The sequence below is a fragment of the Equus quagga genome, chromosome 7 (assembly GCF_021613505.1).
Source record: "Equus quagga isolate Etosha38 chromosome 7, UCLA_HA_Equagga_1.0, whole genome shotgun sequence".
NCBI classification, from domain to species: Eukaryota; Metazoa; Chordata; class Mammalia; order Perissodactyla; family Equidae; genus Equus; species Equus quagga.
Window position 1 is genome coordinate 70880478 of NC_060273.1, and position 23361 is coordinate 70903838.

General features: G+C 43.3%; 1 protein-coding gene across 3 annotated transcripts in view; it reads left to right on the top strand.

The window, feature by feature from the left end:
• Positions 1-23361, top strand: part of SH3TC2 (SH3 domain and tetratricopeptide repeats 2) — a 71240-nt gene that overhangs the window by 14637 nt on the left and 33242 nt on the right. The window contains exons 2-8 of one of the 3 annotated variants that reach the window (XM_046667312.1): positions 3921-4019; positions 7533-7660; positions 10786-10891; positions 12539-12682; positions 13739-13940; positions 14728-14801; positions 16738-16933. In XM_046667312.1, coding sequence (XP_046523268.1) covers positions 3921-4019; positions 7533-7660; positions 10786-10891; positions 12539-12682; positions 13739-13940; positions 14728-14801; positions 16738-16933 — 949 coding nt within the window. The other 2 variants (XM_046667313.1, XM_046667314.1) reach the window with 2 other exon arrangements.

A 23361-nucleotide genomic window follows, 5' to 3' on the forward strand; every position in this document is an offset into this window, starting at 1 on the left:
AAGGCCTCTGGTGAAACAGCTCTTTCTATTCCAGTTTCTTTCTTTCTTTTTTCCCCCTGCTTTTTTCTCTCCAAATCCCTCCAGTTCATAGCTGTATATTTTAGTTGTGAGTCCTTCTAGTTGTGGCATATGGGACGCCGCCTCAACATGGCCTGATGAGTGATGCCATGTCTGCGTCCAGGATCCGAACCCTGAGCCGCCAAAGTGGAGTGCGCGAACTTAATCACTTGGCCACAGGGCCGGCCCCCTCTACTCCAGTTTTTCACACTCTGGAGGACATCAGAAATCCCCAAGGTGCTAATTAAAAAGGCACATCCCAGACTCTACCCCTAGATATTTTGAGGTAGAGTAGGTAGAGAAGGGCTCCAGGAATATTTTTAATTCATCTTTTATTAAAATTTGCCATTCATACAGAATTGTGTATGAAATTATATGTGTGCAGCTTGGCGAATGTTCACAAGGTGAGTATCTCCATCCACGCTGCTTCCTGTGGCTGTAATTCGTTTATTCTCATTACTGTGTTGTTTTAATTGTACACACTATCATTTATTTATCCATTCCAGTGTAGACGAATATTTGAGTTCTTGCCAGGTTTTGGCTGCTCTGAATATTTCAGTTGATGTGTTTTGGTGAACATGTGTGTGCATTCTTTTGGGTATATACCTAGGAGTAGAATTGCTGAATCTTAGTATATGAATACATTCAGCTTGAACTAATACCGTCAAAGAGTTTTCCCAAGTGAAAATTTCCAAAATTTATCCTCACACTTGCAGTGGTGTGAATTCCAGTTGCTGTGTATCCTAACACACACTTGACTTTGTCCGTCTTTTCATTTTAGCCAGTCCGTCGAATGGTGTTCTGGTGTGGTTTTAATTCTCATTTCCCTGATGAGCTTGAGGAAATTTTCACAAATTTATTTGGCCATTTGGATTTTACCTTTGGTGAAATGCCTATTTAAGCCATTTGCTCATTTTTCTAGCAGGTTGACTACCTATTTCTTACAGATTTTTAGTGTTCTTTATATATTCTGGATTCAAGCTCTCTGATGAATATACATATTGTCTATAATTTTTTATACTCTGTCACATACCTTTCTTAATTGTATCTTTGATTAACAGAAGTCCCTAATTTTAATGTATTCCAATTTATCCATTTTGTGTGTGCCTGTGGGTAATGCATTCTCCATCCTGTTAAGGAAGTCACTGGCTACTCCAAGTCATGCCCATATTCTTCTATATTTTTCTACAAATATTTTTGTACAGGTATCTTTTAAAAAACAAGAACCTAAGTAATTCTGATGCAGACTGTCCACAAATCACTTTCTGTGAAACTCTGATTTTCTGCTCTACATAGCACACATCCTTTAAGAGCTGTGTGCCTTGCCCTCTCCCCAAGCCAGGGTCACCATCTTGGACTTCCTTCTTCAAGGTTGGCTCACCTCATGGGCTCTCATCACCCTTAAGCCATTGTCTCTTCTCATGCGGTCTTACAAAGCAAAGGGACACACACCCAAAGTTTGCCAGGGTCGGGTGTGAGTGACCTGACACTGTGGGGACCCTGGCAGCCAGCGAACCAACGCCCTGCAAAGGGGCAGCAACCACTCAGCCCCAGCTGACTATTGCCACATGAGAACAAGGGCCTCAGGCTACAGATCTTCCAGTTTTCAAAGCAAAGCCAAGCATTTGGGTTATGTAAAATATCCTGATTTCTAAATGATGTCAAGCAATTCAAACTTTAAAAATTCACTGTGTGGGCAAAAAAAAAAAAAAAAAAAAAAAAGGAGAAAAAAAGATGTTTGTGGGTTTGCTATGGCCTGAAAGGCCTCTTGGTCTACGTCTCCAGACTTTGTCCTAGAGTAGGGAAGCAGGCTGCTACTCCAAGTGTGAGCCTGAGACCAGCAGAAGCATCACCTGGGAGCGTATTAGAAATGCAGAACCTCAGGGGCTGGCCCCGTGGCCGAGTGGTTAAGTTTGCGCACTCCGCTGCAGGGCGGCCAAGTGTTTCGTTGGTTTGAATCCTGGGCGTGGACATGGCACTGCTCATCAAACCACACTGAGGCAGCGTCCCACATGCCACAACTAGAAGGACCCACAACAAAGAATATACAACTATGTACCAGGGGGCTTTGGGGAGAAAAAGGAAAAAAAAAGAAAACAAAATAAAATCTTTCCCCGGGTGACTCATACACATATTAACATTTGAGAAGTACCAATCCAGATGTGTGGTTCTCAAAACTAGCTCAAATTAGAATCACTTGGGGAACTTAAAAAAAATACCTATGGCTGGGGTGCACCACCAGCCACACAAATCAGCACTGCTGGAGATGAGGTCTAGCCACTGGCATTTTTACAAAGCATGCTGGGTGATTCAAATAGGCAGCCAGGGTTGAGAAGCACTGACTTAGATCAATCCCTCCTTTATGAGTGGGAAAAGTGAAATCTCAAAGAACGGACAGATGAAATGTCTTGCCCAAGGCCACTCAACAAACGTAAGGGAGAGTCTGACTTATGCTCAATTTCCCATCTCATGATTCCCAAGCCAGTGCCTTTTGGCTACAGTTACTTTATGTTCCTGGAGGCAGAACTACAAAATGATCTTGCCCAATGATAGCTCATTCCCTCCAGCTTTCCAGCTAAGCTGTTTAGCTTTCAGCACTGACCCCTGACAAGATTTACTGGATGAAGAGCTGTGAGCTGATGGGCCCCTTTTCTGCCTATTCAAGCCCAAATCCATTTCATTCTCTCTGTACATCGCCCAAAAAAGTGCTAAATGCTCCTGCTGTGAAGCACTGGAAGCTCTTCCCCTTGGGTCTCAAAATCTGGCTGCACAGGCACAGAGGGAGGCTCCTGGGAGCAACAGGGGGATTTGAGTTCAGCACTAATCAGCAGCGACTGGACGGAGGGTCATTGCTCTGTGCCTTATCACCCTCAGGCTGCACCAACAGAAGCACAGGTCCAGAAGGCAAACCTGGTAGGCCTGGTTGACTTTGGCTCATCACCATTTTACAATTGAAGAAACCGGGAGGATTAAATGGGTGACTCACAAATAGTAGTTGAGCCCTGATTCCTAACCCTTGTTTCCGGGACCAAGTAATGCTTATAATATTCTGACGCCATGGTATAGTCCTTCAGCAGTTTCATGCAAAAGAACAGAGTAACTAAAAGTAATGTGTTCAGGAGTTGAGTTCTCTTGGTATATTTTGGGGATATCATGAAGGAGGCCCACACTCTACAGCAATACTTGTGAAATTCCCTCCTATTTTTTTTATATCTTCTGCTTCATGCTTTATAGCTACCTTCTCTTATGTTTTCAACTCTCTGCTGTCAAAATAGCCTTCTCCCTAACCCCAGCCTGTGCCATCATCTTCTTTCTTTTCCTTTTCACTCCAATTCTACAGCTGCAGAGACAGAAACATTTTGGAGAGCTGGGGAGGAGAAAAGTTCCATATAGGACTCTATTTAGTGGCACACAGAATGACAGTCTGGGGACAATCATACATGTCAGGGCCATGACCACAAGCCCCTGTCAGCTCCCTAATGACGCCACTCTCCCTTGCTCTGCTCCAGCACTTCCATTATCCACCCATTGATCTTATAGTCGGAGCTATAATGACCTGGCAGGCTCAACACATACCGAGCACCTTCAGTGTCCTAGGCCGTGGGACTCAGTCTGACCTGTGGGTGGGAATCTGTTTTTTTTTAATAAAACGGGGAAACTCAGGCTTCTGTGGGATTGAGATAGCACGCATGGCAGTTCTTTGGTAAGAGTTGAGTACTGAATAATTATAACGTAATGATGATAGTTAGAATTCCTGCCTGCCACCAGCCCTGGAGAAAAATTGTCACTTGACAAAAACTTGAAGTCCTTGCTTGTAACTTGTTTGCCCTCTTACAAAGGGTCTTTCACTTGATCTCTTCCAGGTAAAGAAACTCCTCCGAAGGATCCAACCTCATCGACTGAGTTTATATCCTCATCTGAAGACAAGGAAAAATGTTTCCTGCTACAGAACATGACTCCAGGTATCCAGACCCCCAAGACAAACCCTATTTAAAAAAATATACTTTTCACGTACAATATTGCAGTAACCTCCTCATCTCCCCCATCTGCGGGCTGTCTCCTCCTTTTCCTTCTTGGCACCACCACCAAATGCATCTTTGTAGGTATGACCTTGACTATGACACTCACTTGCTCACAAATCTTGTGATGCTCTCCATGGCCTATAAGATTAAGTTAAACCTTCTCAGGCTCACATTCAAAGCTTTTCACAAGCTGGCACATAGTAGGAGCTTTGTACATATTTGCTGTATCAAAGAAAGTATATCATTGATTAGATTTTAAGATGCTGGAAGGCAAGGTTTTTTTTGAACAATTATATTCTACGTAGTACCTAACAGAATTATTTGTACACAGTTGGCGCTCAGAAAATATTTGGTAAATAAACACACGAGTAGTTGAATAAATATGTAGAAGTCATGTCTGTGTTCTATATGGTACCTAACACAGTACCTTATACATAGTAGGTTCTCAATAAGTATTTGTTAAATAAATGAATAAGTGAACGAAGAGTTAAATATGTGGGGTGAGATTGGGCAGAAGGGCATCTGTATGAATCTTTCGGAAGAAGAAAAAGATTTTGAAATTAATGTGAAAAAAATCTTATTTTCAATACACATCTCTCACAAGGTTCCCCTTAAGAGGTCTCAGTGCAGCTGGCAAAGACAGAGTTGTCATCAGAGAGAGCTACAGCCGGGCTGAACCTTGTACCAGAAACTCCAGGGTTAACCCTGTAGAAGATTCAGTGTCTGTTGTACACTAACAGAGACCATTTTTGAGGGCAAAGCGTGTGCCAAGCTCATGCTGAATGACCCCCGCATATTCTTCTCATCCTCATGTGCTCACCTCTAGCACGTAGCACAAAAGTCCCCATTTTGAAGGTGGCAGACAGAGGCTAAGAGAGGGAGGTGGCTTCCCCACTGCCACACAGTTAATATGTGATGAGAAAGGGACTCAATCCCTGGCCCTCGTTTGTAACTTTGATGTTCCATTGCCGTCCAAAAATATACATCTCTCTGGCATGCACAAGATAGATTTGTGGAAAAATTTACATTATGAATGTTTTAAAGAACATAAATCACAGAAATAGATGTTGCATAGATGTCATCCCAGATGCTTTCTTTTCCCAATTTCAAATTCTGTCAAACTTCTTGGTTGACAATGAGGAAAACCTTGTCCTTTGTTTCTTGCTTCTGTGTCAATCTGCTTACCTGTCTGTCAGCTCGGGCTCTCCCTGCACAAAGCTGACTCACCATCTGTCGTTTCACGGACACAGTGGAGTCAGCATTTGCCTTATCAACGCATGCAGGCCGATGAACAGAGGTACCTGCAGGTGAAACTTAACCGACTGAGGCTGAACTTGTTCATCTTTCAGCATCTTCAACCATGATGCTGCTTCCAGGAAGGTCACGGAGTGAGAAGGGGAGACTCAGCTCCAGCTGCCAACCTCTCCTTTCTGTGGAAGAGTCACAGACGGAATCAATCAGATACATTATCATGCTTAAACGACCCGTTTTCAGAAGGAGTAAAAACCTGATAAAATGATAAAATACACTTCACACTAAAACTAGAGGGAACTTGAAGTTTATTCCCTGTCTGGTGCGGCTGGTGATGTGGGTGGCACTGTAGGATTCCACAGTGGGCCCAGAGGCCTGCTCTGAGTATCAGCTCTTAATGGCTGAGATCTCAAAGGCAGCTTACTTACTTAAAGCCTGGTATTTTGAGGTACATGTCCAAGGATTCACGTGGGTGGCAAAGAGGACCACACGGAAGGGGCTGGCATTCATCAGGGGCTATTCCGAGAGAGATTCTAGAGGGGAGTTTGGATCAGGCTTTGGAAGGACAGGAGAGACAGGCTTGATGAAAAGGAATCACAGAATCAGTTCGGGTCAGTGTTCGTTACAGGCGCGACAAGATGAAGGCAGCCTGAGCAGTAATCGCTGGAGGACTGGGCTGAGGGTGGGGGGTTTTTGAGGGGCAACTGCTAATGCTTAATGTGTTTATTGAACAATTAGTATGCACCAGGCACTGAATCTGAGCTTTATATGCATAAGCTCATTTAGTAAGCCTCTTAAAACTCCTGTGGGATAGGTACTGTAAAAGCCATTTTGCTAATGAGAAAAGTCAAGTGTAGAGAGGTAATTAACCATTCAGGGTGGTGCAGTTAAGCAAGGGCACAGCCAAGTCTTGAGCCTGGGGCTGCGTGACTCCTCCTCCCCGGGTTTCACCTCCTCCTAGAGATCAGGGTGCAGCGAGGCTACAGTCGTAGGGCTGGACCTGGACTGCTGAAGACGGAGGGCTTGGATGACATTAGAACACAGGCCAGGGAGAAATCGAGTGGAACAAACCTCCACCCGAAGTTCACACCAATGTCAGGTCAGTTGGGCATGTCTTATTGGAGCTGGTCTGCAGCCATAGCATTTTCAGGACTTTTAGGTTAAAGACAGGCCTTTTAAAGGTAGGAGTCCAGGGCTGCCTTGTGGTCCCAGGTCAGCATGACAGGGGCTGTCTCTAACATGTTCAGGAATTTGCAAAGGCCCTGGCAAGTCAGGGATAGAAGAGAGACCTTGGTGATTATCCAGCCTGATGCCTTCTCGGTTCACTCTGTTTGATAATTATTAACGGGGTTGCTATTTATTGTCTAAGGAAGACACACGGCAAAGTGCAATTGTATGATGAGCCTCCTCAGGGTGGCCTTTCCCGACAGCACTCTCTGAAGGCACGCCCCACCCTCCAAGTGCTCCACCAACCTGTCTCTCTACTCTGTTACATTTTCTTTATGGCACTTTTCTCCATCTGGAATTACTGTGTTCATAGAACTGAGCACTTGCCAAGAGTACAAGTTCCATGAGAACACGGACCACGTCTACTTTGTTTCCTGCTGTTTCTCAGCACCTAAAATATCTTCTGCTCACAGTATTGGTCGAATGAATATGTATTTTGAAGAAATTAAAGATGGACATTACATTAACCAATTACCCTAACATTAATAAATGTATTATCAGAAAGAAACAGGTTAGAGAAAATGTACTTGTGTCTGTATAATGCATAAAGTATGTAGTATCTATTAAATATAAATTCGACGTATAAATACTTTCCCATAAATATGTACAAATTAGTATTTGTTCTGAACTTTCACAATCATCCACAGGAGGAAATATGTGTCCTACCTGGTTCTGTGTCAACACCATTACTTCTGTGCCAGGCAGTGCAGGGATAAAGCCTGTACAAAGCAGGAATAACCAATCCGAGCGCAGCAACTCCTGGGATTCCAGAACATTCCAGGCTTCAGCATGTTTTTTTTTTCAGGCGGTCGGGGGGAGAGTTAAAGGAAAGTTCTTCGAGAATCGTTAGGATCACCTGCAATCTCTAACTACTAAGGACACCAATTTAGGGTTTGGGTGTGGGAAACACTGGGGCTTATCTAATTCTTCCCTTTTATTTCATTTCTAGCCTGATCTTTCTCTGTTCTCTTTAAGACCTGACGCTCTCCTTCAGTGTGAAGAGCCGCTCCAAGAGGTGTGTGAACGCCCCCTTGCAGGAAGCAGCCAGGAGGCGCCTCTGGGCGCTGGAGAATGAGGACCAGGAGGTGCGTGCACTGTTTAAGGTGAGCTTGGGCGGAGCGGGGCAAACTGAGCCTGCCTTGTGTCCGTCCGCTCCAGGTTCCTCAGCACCTAGGACAGCGCCGAGAACAAAGTAGGCCCTCAAGAAACATACCACTGACTGACTGAAAGAAAATGTACACATTCTTTGCTCAAGAAGAATGGGCAGGAACTTAGAATGGGGCAACCCCTGGATTTGCAAAGTCAGAGAAGTCTTTGTTTCAAATCTGCCACTATTAGTTGTATGACCTTCCACGTTGCTTGACCTCTGTAGAATGGGAATCATTACAACATCCAAATCACTAAGTATACTTTTTTTTAAGGTGGCAAATTTGACTTTTATTGTGATAAAATATACATAACATAAAATTTTCAATTTTAACCATTTTTAAACATACAATTCAGTGACATTAAGTGCATTCACATTGTTGTGTGACCATCACCACTATCCGTTCCAGAATTTTTTCATCACCCCAAACTGAAACTCTGGACCCACGAAACAATAACTCCCCTCTATCCCCTTCCCTCAGCTGCTGGTAACCACTAAGTATCCTTTTTTTTAAGTACCAAAATTACCAATCAAAAGTTAATAACTGTGAATATTAGAATGACAGGAGGAAAAGACAATAAAGTAAATAAACCAGTTCCTCATCTTTCATAGTGAGTAGATAATATCTTCAATTGTTGAACCAAGGAAGAGTACGATCTAATTATTTACAGTTTAGGAGGTGCTACTAGGAGAACTAAGTCAGAAATGGTTAAAAGTTGTTGCAGCTAGTGGTGGGGGAAGGAGAATATTGCTTTACCTAAGAAACTAATATGTTCTGGTTATTTTTACAACCTCTGCATTAATTTGATAGAAATTAAAAAGAGGCATTTGCTCTATAAGTCTGTCTTGTAACAAAAAGGATAGCATCTGGTTTGTTGGGAGGTCTGTGTAGGGAGCTTGGCATTGTGTTTGGGTGGTGCTATGTACTCCAGACATAGTAGATGAAGAGTGTTTTTGTTTTTTAATCTCTGGAATTCAGGAACTTGGAGGCACTAGCTGCTAATTGGCACCATAGACTTTCTGTTAATTTGAGTCACTTTTGTCACAGGTAAGAGCTGGGTTTGGTTGAGCAAGCTGAACTGCTGGGCTGAGGCTTGTGGGCCAAAGCTGAGGCCTGGAGGCAGCTGGATCTGAGATCCAGTCAGGGAGCCACAGCACACTCACCTTATCCTGTCTGTGCCCTGGCCTCCATGACTATAAAACGGGGATAAGGCCATTTTCTATTAAATCGGAGATGCCATTTGATTATAAAATGCACCAACATTTTATGTGCCTCTAAGAAAGAAAATAAATGATGCCAATCAAATGTGTGCCATGCTTCCTTATCTTTTATTTCAGAAATGGTCAAATGTGGTAAAAGTGCATCTTAGAATGGATTAAGTACTGTAATTGTACTCTCTTTATAGGGTTACTGCGAGAGTTAAATGAGGCTCATAAAGCTCTTGGTGAAGTGCCTGGCAATTAGTAAATTCCCTGTAAATCCATTTTTACCTAGACCCCCTTCTTGGATCTGGGGCCTCCCGGCTCCTGCTGTGGCAGATGGCCAGCATTCTGACTTTGCTGACCTGGAGCTTTTCCTCTGGATCCATCTATTCTCCTCTTCTCCCTGCAAGGTTCTCTCAGGACAGGGTTCCAGGGGTTGATCTTTGATGGCAAGACCTGGCCTGCGGGGAGAGGGACTTTCTGATCATCCCTGTTATAGTCTACTCTAGAAGCTTGGAGAAGCAACAGAGAAAGATTTTAGGGGAAAACCAGGTCTGGGCAGTGATTCAGGCCTGTTTTTTTCAGGTATTAAAAAAGAGGTGGGGGGGCGCTTGCTGGCCACCTAGTGCTCTGCTTGTGAGTGTGTAGGCTGGCGTAGCCTTCCTAGAAGGCAGTTTGACTCCCGCATTTTAGGATTGAAAATGTGCCTATCCTTGCATTCCCAATTACACTTCTTAGAATTACTTGTGTCAAAACAATCAAGGATGCGTACAAAGATTTAGGTATCGGATGCTTATCACAATACTGTTTAGGATGTTAAAAAAATTAAAACAACTCAAATGTCTAACCATAAGGAAACGTTAAGAATTAACTATGTTAATGCAACAATGGCACATGTAACCATTAAAAATAATGTAGATTATTTAACGGCAAAGGAGATGATTCACAAAATACTTTTTAGTGACAAAAGAAGATTACAAAACAATTTATGGAATGTGATTCTATTTATATAAAAATAGCTACATAGAAATTCACGTCTAGGAAAAAAATTCAGTTAATACACGAAAGTGTTAACAATGATGATCTCTAGGAGGAGGAATTGTGGGTAATATTTTTTGTGTGTGCTTTGCTTTTTTTTCTGTTTTCCAGTTTTATAAAAATAATTATTAGTCATAAATTCACAATCAAATTTGCTTCCAAGGTGCCTTCCATGATTTATCCTCCACTCTCCCCCATACACTTTTCTTTTACATAAAAGGAAGATTTTGCTACACACAGTTCCAAACTCTGCTTTATTTTTGTTGTTGCGGTTGTTCCATTTTCAGTGTATATTTGGAAGCTATATCAATACACAAAGAGCTTTGTCATTCTTTTTCGTGGCTGCATAATATCATAATATTCCATTGTATAGATGGACCATAATTCATTTTAACAAGGCTCCTACTGATGAACATTTAGGTGGTTTCCTTTTTTTTTTTTTTTGGTGATGTAAAAATGAGTGCCAAACTTCTAGTTATAAGATAAGTTATAAGATAGATTAGATAAATAAATAAGATGTAATGTACAGCCTGGTGACTATAGTTAACAATACTGTGTTGCATATTTGAAAGTTGGTAAGAGAGTAGATCTTAGTTCTCATCACACAAAAAAAGTTTGTAATTATGTGAGGTGGTGGATGTTAACTAAGCTTAGTGTGGTGATCATTTCACAATATATCCATTTATCAAATCATTATATTGTACACTTAAAACAAATACAATGTTATATGTCAATTATACATCAATTAAAAAAGAAGTTCTTATGGAGCATTTTGCACATAGGTGAGCTTGTTAGCAAGACACCGCCAGCCCAGGCTGACTCATTGTCCTCTTTGTTCAGGACCTCTCAGCAAGGTTGGTGGGTATCCAGTCCCAGAGGGCCCAGTTCCTCATCACCTTCAAGACCATGGAGGAAATCTGGAAGTTCTCCACCTACCTGCACTTAGGTACGACGCGGAGCAGGCAGGTGTGGGAGCAGCTGCTGCACAGTTCAGCCAAGGCGTAGACTTGACATTGAGGAATTGGTCTGGCTCTGACAATTAAAAGAGGTGGGGCCTTAACATGGATGGTTAAAATCTGAAATATCACAAACTGCCTGGGACAAAATCTAAAGCAAATATTAACTATGACTCTACAATGCCATGTGCAACACTTCTTTGTGTTCAAGGAGAGAACATTTATTAGATAATCAGTCAAAACTGGCAAACAGTTATTGATCATCCACTAAATTCAAAGTACTGAGATAGATGTGAAGTTGATGCTTTGATAAAAAAAAAGGAAACTGTCTTGAGTCAGATCAAAGGAACTGCTCAAAACAGTAAAGTTACTTTACTTTATCCCATGTTTTGGGAAAAGAGTCGAAGAAAGAGATGGGGGAATTATCTGCTAAAGGGGCCTCAGGTTGCAGGGTTTTTGAGAAGGTAGAGGAAGATACTGGGGCGCAGCCAGCACCAGTTTGGTGGGAAATGGTTCGCCTGCTCTCTCCCTGGAGAATAACTCACGGTGGGGAAATTACAGTTGCAAAGCAAAACCAAGCAAAGCAAGAGGAGGCGACTTCAATCGACGTATGTTTTACATCTCCCAGAAAATGCGGGGCACCATGCAGACTTGCACAGCAAGTGACTTTGTGTGAGGGTGGTGGGTCAAGATGGCTCTTGGCTAGAAGGTGTAACTTCTCTTCTAGTAGTCTTGGTGATTTTCTGCTCTCCACACCATGCATCTCCATTAGAGATCCTTCCTCACTATTTAAAGTGGGCCCTGTGGACCAGCAGCATCAACGTCATGTGAGGCTTGCTAGAAAAGTGGAATCCCAGGCCCCACCCAGACTGGTGAGCCAGGATGTGTATTTTAATAAGGTCCCCACGTGATCTGTGTGCACATTAAAGTGTGAGAAGCATAATTATAGAAGACACGCAAGGCCTAACACAACAAGGGAGAGTCAGACTGGAAAGAGGGGTTTTTGCATCTTATGAAGGAGAGGAAGTCTCAAAAGAAGAAAAATTTTAATAAGAATAATTCACATTTATAGGCATGTTTAAAATACTATACATAACTATTAGACTTTTATAATTTGCATAGTTTTTGGTCTGGTTTTAACAAGGGAGAGCTTACTGGGCGTGGGTGAGGCCGAGGGTCAGAGTGGGGATTTTGAGTAAATTGTGACTCCTTTGTGGGTCTTGGAGAACCCCCAGCCACTGCATCATCAGGGGTCCAGGAAATTGAACCTGCAGTCAGGAGAATATTAAAGGGGGACCAGGAACCCCCAGAGTCAACGTTGTAATCTTGGAGATTCCTCCATGGACATATTAGAAAAAGGTTATTTGGTTTGGTCATGTCATTATGCATTTACGGAGACTCATACCGTGCTGATATGGTAAATATCATTTAAAAATGACTTGTATTTCTCAACAGATGCTGAGAAGAATCGTTCATTCTAGAAATTTTCCAGTTATCCTTCTTATGCTCTTCTAATTCCAGTTCACTGGGGTCAGGTTGGGAATTGAGGTCTGGGAGGGAGCTTGCTCACCCTCTTCTGTGCTCGGCTAATGGCAGAAATCATGTTGTTCAGGAATCTGGTTGGCTTGACTTCTTAGGCTATGTATCTGCATGTCTGGAGCATCTTCTCTTTGACCACAAGTACTGGCTCAACAGCAGATTGGTGGAGGATACAGAGATCCAAGTGTCAGTAGATGATAAACACCTGGAATCAATATACCTGGGACTCCTGATACAGGAAGGTGAGCATGGAGTAGAGGTGGGGATGCCAGTCTTATTATCAGACTCCCTGAAATAATTGGGATACAAAGGGAGGCAAAAACCATTCAAACATGAAAATATTCACGAATGAACTCACCTGTTATAAGATTACTGCAAACATCTCTCTTAGTTTAACATTGACATGACGTGAAAAGCTATGTTGGCCAGGCTCCCTGATGATCTGATTTTAGAACCACTTGGAGAGTTTTAGTAAGATGCTCATGCTAGGGTTCCACTCAGGCCAATCAAATCTCCAGAGGTAGGGGCCAAGGTTTTGGTATTTTTTGAAAGTTGTCTGGATAATTCTAACGGGAATCCAAGATTGAGAATCACTTTTATAAACATATGATGTAATTAGATTGTACCATAAAATTGCAAACCTTGAAAAACCTGCAGGGTTTCGTGAGATCCAGGAAAGTGATGTTGGGGAACTGCTCGAAGCACCCATCAACCTGTTTACAAAGAAGGGTCTGATTAGGGCCACAGGCAACCAGTTAATGACTGATGACGTCGCAGACACGTTGAAAGAGCCAGATTTGCATAGAGTATTTTGTAAAATGATTTTCCTTATGATTGCATTGCACAAATTGCATTTGAAGGAAAGAATTTCATACGTGTTACTATAAAATTTAGTTGGGGAAATTATGTTCACCCAAATCAATGTAATTTATTCTTTTTTGGTCCTAAGATAAAGCATGAGGTTGCAATTATAATTGAAGTTCTCTTAAATGTATTTTCATAAGATTTTGTTTCATTTTTTTTCAAGGTGAAGTCTCATTTAAACCACATTTTCATGAAGTACTCAGAAATTTTGGTGCTTATTTTAAGTGAATTCCCTATCGATGGCTTTTTTCTCCTGCTACCAGTTTTCCTGTTTTCCTGGGATCAGAAAGAGCTCCTGTGGCGCCTCCCCATCAGCTGTGCGCTTTACTCCCAGGAAGGAAAGCGTTTGGGCTCTGGATAGAAATGTTATATTGGGTGATAATCGCTTTTTACTTCCTGCTACTCCTTGGAAGGGCTTTTCTCATTATCTACAGGCCACTTCTTCTGCAGAGCCATGTGCTCCGTGGCTCAGCCAGCTGAGAAGGAAGGGGAGTATTTGACACTTTACAAGAACGAGTTAATCTCAGTGAAGATAGCCGAAGGAGGATCCGAGTGGGAAGGCGTGTCCTTGGCGACGGGTCAGCGGGGCCTGGTGCCCGTGTCAGCCCTGGAACCCCTGCCACTCCCTTTCCACCAGTGAGTAGCCACCCACCTCCTAGGAGAGGGTCCCAGAGCAGACTGAGGGCTGCACAGAACAGCGTAGGCACGCTTGCAGATTTGGGCATCTGTGGTGCCAGGGAGGAAATGAAATCTGGGTGGCTTTTATCTTTTTTTGTTTTTTCAACACTCAGGTTCTCACAATTTGATGAAATTGGAGACAACTCTAAATTTCAGATGGACATTGTTCCTAGGAGGAAATATACTGCCTGGTCTCCACTGCACTGTTACTCAATGTAGTGACTGGGGACCATTTGTATCAGGCTCTCCTGGGGATTTTATTGCAAGTTCAGACCCCCTGGTCCTCCTCCGACTCTCTTGGAGTTGGATCCAGGAATCTGCATTTTATTCAAGCTCCCCTTAAACATAAGGGGATATTTTCCACACTAAAGTTTGAAAATCTTTTGCTGGAAGCTATTGTAAACTCAAACATACAAAGCAACCATAACATTATCCCAGGCTGTGGACCCTGGGTGTGGTTCTGGCACAGAGTCTCACAGTGAGAATGGAAAGGGATCCTTTGCTAGTTATTTAACTGACAAGCTAATCGCAGAGCCAGAAAACAGTCCGGGCCTGCTGACCTTGTCTCCTTTTCACAGTGCCCATTACAAAGTAAATTCTCAATAAATGTCTGCCATCATTATAATAAGAGTGATATCAAGAATACTTATCATTATCACCATCATTGTTATTTTAATGGACTATTCGGCTCATCCTTCTAATCTTTTGAAATCAATTTTTGCAAACCCCTTGTTTCCATTGGCAGATGGTTCCTAAAGAATTATCCAGGAAGCTGCGGCCTTTCCAGGAAGAGGGATTGGACAGGCTCCTACCAGATCGGTATGGTTGAGTTGAAGACAATATTGTTAGGGCGATAATATCGCCCTGCCTCCTAATTTTGTCTTCAGGTTTGGAGTCAGTTGATGTGAATTCCCGTCTCTGCTCTGCTACTGACTGGATCTGGGGAAGCCAGTTACTATCTATCCTCATGGGCTTCCTTGCCTGTGAAATGAGGGGTTTCAGTTGGGGGCTGTAGATATGAGTGCTGTAGGCAGAAGGCACGGTGCATGAAGGCCTGGATGGAAGATGTTAGGGAATGGTGGAAACCATGGGGATTTAAAGATATGTGGGTGAAAAAAAAGCCAGATGTGGGCCAGATGTGGCCTGCAGGCTGCATGTTTTCAATCTGTACTCAAAACACTTTCTAATTTCCCTTAGAGTTTTGTGAAATTAATTTCAGATTTAAGAAGAGCAAGAATACCTGGCACATAGCGGGTACTCAGTAAATATTTGGCGAATAAATGAAAGAAATAAGTATATGCGTAAATACAAGCATACATTTTAGGTAATCTCTATTTGTGTATGTAGGTATGTGTATACACACATATATGTAAGTATATAAGTATCTATTAGATAATGAACTTTAATGTTCTATATGTATCTAGAATATACATTCCTTTCACCGTCATCCTTAGAGGCCCCCTACACCTAGCACAAAATGCAATTTTGTAAGTTCTCAGCCCAAATAACAGTTCGGAAAAAGGAAATAGAGGGAATTACGGAACCCAGACATCAGATCTAATCGATAATCGTAAACAAGATTTTTAGCTATCTGAGGAAGGAAGGCCTTGTAGTTAGGAACACAGGGCTGTAAAGTCTGTTCTGGGTTTAAATTCTGGCTCCACAACTTAAAATCAGTGTGACCTTGGCCAATTCACGTGCCCTCACTATGCTACAACTCCCTCACTGGTAAAATGACACCATGAGACCAACTTCGTGTTGTCATGAGGACTAAACTAAACGATGTCTGTAGTTCACTTAGTGTAGTTTTCTCACACTGAACTTATTAGCCCAGAGAGCAGTGGGAATTGCTGATCTTGAAGATATAATCAATAGAAACGTGACCAAAAATGTCAGAAAAAAAAATCCAGTAGCTTTAGTAGAGGAGCTAATGCAAATATGGAAACTGAGGGATATCAAAGTCGTTATCTCAACCAGAACAGGATTCATGGAAAAGAAGCGTCAACCAGGAGTGGAGAGACTTCACTTCTAGGCCAAGCTTTGTCACACATAAGCTCCTTGGACAAATCCTGTATCTCTCCGTGCCTCCACCTTCTAATCTATGAAAAGGGGATTCTGATAGTTGCCTTCTCTACCCTTTGGGGCTCCCAGGAAGACCTGAGGAAATGGATGTGAGTGTACTTTGTAAAGTGGACAGCACAACGCTCATAAATACATCATGACTAGATCCTACCTAGGCAACTTATCAAGCTGGGCAGTGACCATGGTCAGAAGGGGAGTCTTCCAGATCCCTCTGGGTCATCAGCAGTTTTCTGTTCCCCAGTGATGTGAGGCTAACATTTATTGAGGGTTGACTGGTGCCAGGCATTGTGCACTTTCTCTCTTCCTGATATTTATAAGAGAGAGGTATTCTCATTATTCCCATTTTACAGCTGAGGAGACTGAGGGTCACAGTGGCAACAGGAGCTGGAAGGAAATGGAGAGATCCTCTGGTACAATGGTTCTCACCCTGGCCTGTGGATTTGTGCCAACCACAACAAAGTGCTTACTGAATGGCCTACTCTAGCAAAATGAAAAACCAATTCCCCTGTGTCAATCTTGCCAATTTGTTCTTTGAGGAGTCGGGTTGGGGAAATTTACTGGTCTTTGAAATTCCGAAGTCTGGGAACCCGTCATTTCATATTATGTTGGAAGCTCGTGAAAGGCTCAGCTGTTTCTGCCTTATTTAGTTGACCTCTGTGCTATTTCTCCACAGGCAGAGGGAAGTGTAAGACCTGGAAGGAATATGAGAGGGAAGAAAACGATGAGCTGGATCTCCGCCAGGGAGAGAGCATCGAGATCATCGGCTTTGTCATCCCCGGGCTCCAGTGGTTCATTGGGAAGTCAACACGCTCAGGAGAAGTGGGCTTTGTCCCCACCAGGAACATAGATCCTGATTCTTTTTCCCCAGTGTGAGTATGACAGAGAGGTCCTCCGGGATGTCCTGGAGCGGGACCACCTCCCCAGTGGTCCTGCCCCGTTCTGAGCAGGTTTGCCGATGAGCTTCAGGGTTCCCTGGTGACACGGAGCCAGAGGAGCACATTCTGACAGCCGAGGAGGACAAAAGAGTGAGAGGGAGGGGAGGAGTGGTCAGTTTGGTTCATTTCAACAGATGGTCATTGAGGCCTCTCTCTGTGCCAGGACAGAAGCACAACCCAAGACAAAGGGCCTGCTGTCAGCATCCAGAGTGCGTTTTGGTCCTTGAGTTTGCCATTCACCCCATTAAACGGAGGGGCCCATCAGGGAGGGGCACACACAGAGTGCAGAGATCACAGCTGAGTGGGTGGAACATCCCTCCCACGTAGGTCTGTCTGCTGAAAGCTTACTGTGTGGAGCCAGTGTTGGCCAGGAGGGTAGCGTGCATCTTTTCCTCTCTTCTGCCTTGAGTCAGAAGAGCTGGTTCTGAGGAGCAGAGCCACCCACATGGCCAGTCGGCAGTGGTCTGCTCCGCACGCCCTGTCATGGAGGGGTGGGGCTCCGGGAGTACCAACCAGTCTCTGTGGGTGGGCTTCCTGCACCAGCTCAGGAACAAAGGCAGCCTGGGCCCAGGAAGTATGAGAGGGAACGTAGAGGTGGCTGCTAATACCGAGACACTGTGGCCCTCCACATCAGGAAAGTGTGGCCCCAGGGATGGCTAAGGGTTGAATGCTCAGACTGGAATCCCTTCTCCTGTGAAAGAGGCCCTGAGATGAGTGGGTCACGGGCAGAACTCCCTCTAAAATCCCGCCCCCTTTATGGGAGAGGAGATGGAAGATCATATTCCCCACACAGAAAAGTGAGAACCCAAGTAACTCTACACAAGGAAGGTTGCTCACTGAGCCCCTGGAGGGGCATGGAGTGCTATGGGAGTTTATAAGGAGGAAAAGGGTATCGAGAACTTTCACGAAAAAGGCAACATTTGAGTTCAGCTTTGCACAATGTGAGATATTTCAACAAATGTAAAAGGGGAAAGGAGGTCACAGGGAGGAAAGTGAGGGGATGTTGAGGAAGGACTCATGTCGGTCAGGAGGCAGGTTACCAGGAGGGCACTGATGTGACCAAGCCTCAGTGGGGTCATGATGTGGAAGATGGCAATGCCGGTGCCAGGCGCCTGACCTCCACCTGGCAGAGAATGGGGAACCACTGGGTGTCTCTGAGCAAGGGAGAGAAATGATGTGACTGGAACCTCCCTCTGGGAAGCTAAGCCTGGCTGTGGGTGAGGCGCCCGTGGGCAAGGGAGAGCCTGGAGGCAGGAGACCAGTGAGAAGCTGAGGCTGGCACGGAGGAAGGGGTGGGGGAATGGAGAGGAGAGGGCACTGCTGAGGAGCCAGCGACAGGAATTTAAAGACTCCCAGAACTTTCCAAATACGGATACCTGTGTTCTGCCCCCAGAGGGTCTATCTCATTGGTGTGGTGGGGCCTGGGCAGGGATGGCTATGGAAGCTCCCAGGTGGGGCCAGTGTGCAGCCAAGATGAGGACCACTGCTCTGAACAGCCCCTCGTTTTACTGCCGGGGGAAGTGAGGACCCAGGAGGGAAGGGGCTGGGCTCAGGGCCTTGGGTCTGGAACCCCAGAATCCTGACGGTACATCCAATGAGTGCTGTAACCGAGGTGCTGGAGAAAGGGGGAGAGAATAAGAGAACAGAATCCAGGGCTGGTGGGGTAGACCCTTGGAGGGTGCCTCCATCTACAGAGCAGAGGAAGGAGGAAGGTAGCAGAGGAGACAGAGGAGCTGGCTGAGAGGAAGGAACCAGCCACGGGGGAGGTGGAGGGATGCTAACACTGTTGCAGGCCTGGGAGATCAAAGCAGAGCGGACTGGGCAAAGGTCTTTGGGACTGGCCGTTGGGAGGTCACTGGGGGGTAGCATAGCTTAATGGTTTACAGAGTCCCAGAGCCAGACTGCCCGCAAGGCATTTGGGGGCCACGTGAGAACATCATGTGTCTCCATTAGCTCACCAGCTGTGTGACTTCGGACATGTTAATTTGTCTCTCTATGCCTCAGTTTTCTCATCTGTCAAATGTGTATAATATTAGCACCTGACTAGTAGGATGGTCATGAGTTTAAATGGGCTAATACATGTAAAACACTTAGGACGGTGCCTGGCACAGTGTGTGTGTGCGATCAATATGCATTAACTCTTACTATTGCTGTTATTGTTGTGGGTGGTAATCTTTGAGAGGCAGTTTTAATAGGATATTGGGGCCAGGTGTCTGATTTCATAAATTATGTTTGAACTTCTGCACCTCAGACTTTGCCCCAAATGACAATAACTCAGGACCACTACGTCAATTTGATCAGCACATTTTAGCTGGCTCAGTTGCAGGGGAGACACTCTTACCCTGAAGAACATCATCTCCTGTATTGCAGTGGCAGCATGAGACCTTCTCCTTATTTCCACAGGGTCCTCTGTTGGCCCACCCCTGGTTGCCTGTGGGACCCATGCACCAGAGATTGCACATTCATTAGGGAAGGAAAAAGTGAGCCAGGAGACTAGGCATGGTAGAAGAAGGAGAGGACAGGAGAATTGGCTCATTGAACAGCCCCCAAAGCACTCTCTGTTTACAGACATCCCCGAAACACAGCAATCAGAGGAGAACGCCACGAGCAGTAGCCAGGTGCGGAGTCCTGGGAATCATCCCTGTGTGCTATGTGGGAGTTGACCACTAGGTGTCACTCTTAGACCATGTTGATTTGGTATCAGGTTCCTGAAAAAGGTTGAGCCTTTGCTGGTCTCCAACCTCTTCCCACAGGGTCCCTCTCTGTGCTGGTATATTACTCCCAAAGTGTATTCATTCATTCATTCATTCATTCATCCATCCATCCATCCATTCATGCATCCATCATCTATCCATCCGTCTATTCATCCGCCTATTTAATCAAATCAGCTGTATATTGAGAGTGAAATTTCTCAGAAGCCGGTTTCTGAGTCAGATTTAGTCTGTGCCTGACACAAGGGAAAGAGATCCTGCTTTTCAACAGGAGCAGATTTGCGAGTTTCCTTTTTTCAGCAGATTTCAATGCCAGCTACCTAGTTTCATAGTAACAGCAGCTGGAAAACCAGTTCTTAAAACTTGGGGCAGGGAATCTGTCTGAATAGACATAGTATTTGCATTTGGCCAGAGTGACTCTGGGGATTTCAGAGCTTTTGAGGGTGACAGAACACCACACCCTTCCTTTTTTTAAATGTTTTGTGTTTTTTAAAAAAATATTTGATGTGTGTGTGTTTGTGTATGTGTGTGTGTTTTACGGGAAAAAAGTCTTTAGATATAACTGAAGGTGCCTTTTACTCTTTCCTACTTTCACCCTCTGATCCTGATTCCCACCGGGGAGGCAAACTCTACTTGAAGTTGACGTGTTTCTTTCCAGTCCTCTTTCTGATACATTTTAAAAACAGATACTTGTTCAGAAACAAAAAATACTATGGTTTTGTGTATTTAAAAAAATATATAGATTTTTACTGCAACTGGCCTTTTTTTTCAGTTGACATAAATTTAGGATTTATTCACATTGTAATAGACACAGTTCATTTTAATAAAGTGTTACTTAAAGGAAATTTATATATTTAAGTGCCTAAATTAAAAAATGAGCAAGATTGAAAAATTAATGCACTCAAACAAGAAAAAAAGAACATAGGAAAAAAGTGCTCGTATTTTATAGTATTAAACATTTAAAAAATTTCTATGTTCCTCAGATCCCTTCTTTTCTTCTTCATATTGTTTATCTGTGTCTTCTTTGTAATTTCATTTCTTGTGTCATCTATTTCTGCTGATGAGAAGTTTGCTGTTAGTCTCATAGCTATTTCTGGGTAGGTAGGCAGCTTTGTCTGTTTAGGTTTTTGTTAATGATGTTTTGCAACTGGACCACGATACATCTAGATGTGATATGTTCTATTACATGTTTATAGCAAGCTGTCCACCTCCTTCTCCATAATGTATATCTTTTAGGAGTTATTGCGGTGGAGATCTGTGAGTTGCACATACTCTTAGTCTTTGGTCCTCGTTTGTCTCAAATATACTTAAAATATACTCGTGAATGATGATTTAGCTAGGTGTAGAATAACATCTTCAAAGTGTGGAGGGAAAAATAACTATTAAGATAAAATCTCAAATCCATTTTACCAGGGTTTTGTCCATTTTATTAGGCTTTTGAGAGAATCAATTTTTTTTTGTTGGCCATTTTATTCTTTGTTTTCTATTTCACTAATTTCATACTTACCTTTATTATTTTCTTCTACTTTCTTTGTTTTTATTTCATTAATTTACATTCTTTTCCTGTGTAATTCTTTCATCCTATAAGTTGAACAGTTAAGTGATAGATAATTGAACCCAGAAAGAAGGATTAGGAGAAATAGAAAACCTGAAAAGAACTATAACCTTAAAGAAATGGAAATCATGTTAAAAATGATCTTATTTTTATTTATTTTGCTCAGGACTTGGTGTACTTCTTCAATTTGAAGACATGTTTTTCTTCAATTCTGGAAAATTCTCATTCTCCCTTTGAATATTGCCTTTCTGTCATTCTTTTTAATCTCTCTTCTGGAATTACTATTAGAGGTATGTTGGACTTTGTCATTCTATCCTCAATCTTGCTTAATCAGTTCTTTTCTATTTTTCATCTTTTTGTCACTCGAGGCTACATTCTGGGTGATTTCCTCAGAACGATCTTCAGTTTCACTAATTCTCTCCTCTGCAGTGACTAAATCTGCTGTTTAACTCACTTGTGTAGTCCTAAATGTCCATGCTTTTATTTTAATTTCTAGAATTTGTATTTTGCTATTTTTCACATATGCTTGTTTCTGCTCACAACGTTCCACATATTCATGCAGCTTCTATTCATTCTCTTTATTTCATCATTTTAAACATGCTTCTAATTAAATTAATCTTCAGATTATTGTTATTTCTGGCTTTTGTAGTGTTAATTTACCTATTTGTGCATCTGCTGGCTCTCTTTGTTTGTAGTTCATTTTCTTGTGTGGTTTGTATTTTTTGTTATGTGAATGAATTTTCAACATTTTAAAAGACGGTCTTTACCTGACTCTTAGACTGAGGGAATCATCCCAACAGAGCAGTTTTGGCATTTTCTTCCCCTGGAAACTTAGGAACTCAAGGGTCCAGGGCTGGTTTTGTAATGTTAAGTTCTCTGGTTGTGGTACCTGCACCATGCAGTGTAAATTCAGCTCCCACACCTTCTAATGGTGTAAGCCCAGGTGTTTGATTTTTTCCAGGGTCTCAGACAGATGGAAAGTGTTTTCTTGGCAGGCGAGTTTTCCAGTTCCCTCTTTGCGGAAGTTGCAGCCCTTCCAGACTTCAGGCTGTAGGGAACTCAAAGCTTGTAGGGAGCTCTGTTCCTCTCCCCTGCTTCACACAGGTCCAAAGTCACATTTCCTGTTCCTGGGTGGAATTACAAGGTGAGCCCCAGCTCTCGGGGCTAATCTCCCAGGTGAGAACCCCCAGGGTCTCTGGGCCATCTACCCTTGCTTACCAACTTGCCTTTGGTTTTTCCTCCTGTTTCTGGCTCCCAGGAATTTTCCTTTCTTTCTTTAAAGTTAAAGTAGGTATTACAATATTTATCTTTGTCACATTTTATCCATGAGTTGTATGTGTCTATTGGGAGAGTAGCCCTGTGTGGAGCGCTTCAGCCTGCCGTATTTCCAGAAGCCCTCCATACTCATTTAACCCCATTTCCATGCTAGGAAAGCCCTAATGTAATTTGTCAAACTTCTTGGACTCTCTCTAAACACCTGGGACTCAGGACGTTAGCAGATCAGCTGTGAGGTAACAGACAGTGGCAGAAGACCTCAGCTTTGGTCTCAGCTCCCCTACTTTCCAGCTGAGTCATTCTGAGCATGTCACTGAATCTTTCTGAGTCTTCGTCTACAAATATGGATAAAAGTACTTACATTGTAGGGTTGTTAGGAAGAGTAAATGAAATAGTAAGTTCAGAAATGCTTTGCCAAATTTAAGAGTTCTACAGAGATTTGGGATCATATAATTCTTTTTATCTCAAATGAGTTTCGTTGTAGATTTCAATTACATGGTCTTTTGAGGATGGGCACTCTCATGGTGCTGGGAAGAGTCTGGGGTTCAGGCCAGGGAGATGGGGGATGAGTAAGTCTTATGGAAAGAGCCCTGGGCCAGATATCAGGGCATAGCTTTAGCGGCAGATCTGCCACGAATTAGTGGTGTGACCTTGGGCAGTTGGTATTAACTGCTGGCTTTCTCATCACTGGATTTCAAACTGCATTATCTAAGGATGGGAACAAAGTGTACATGGCAGACTCTGGCACCCCCATTCCAGCTCCCCTCCCCCTCCAGCTCTGCTTTAAGTAGAGAAGCTCTTCTTCTATCCTGCTCTGCTGC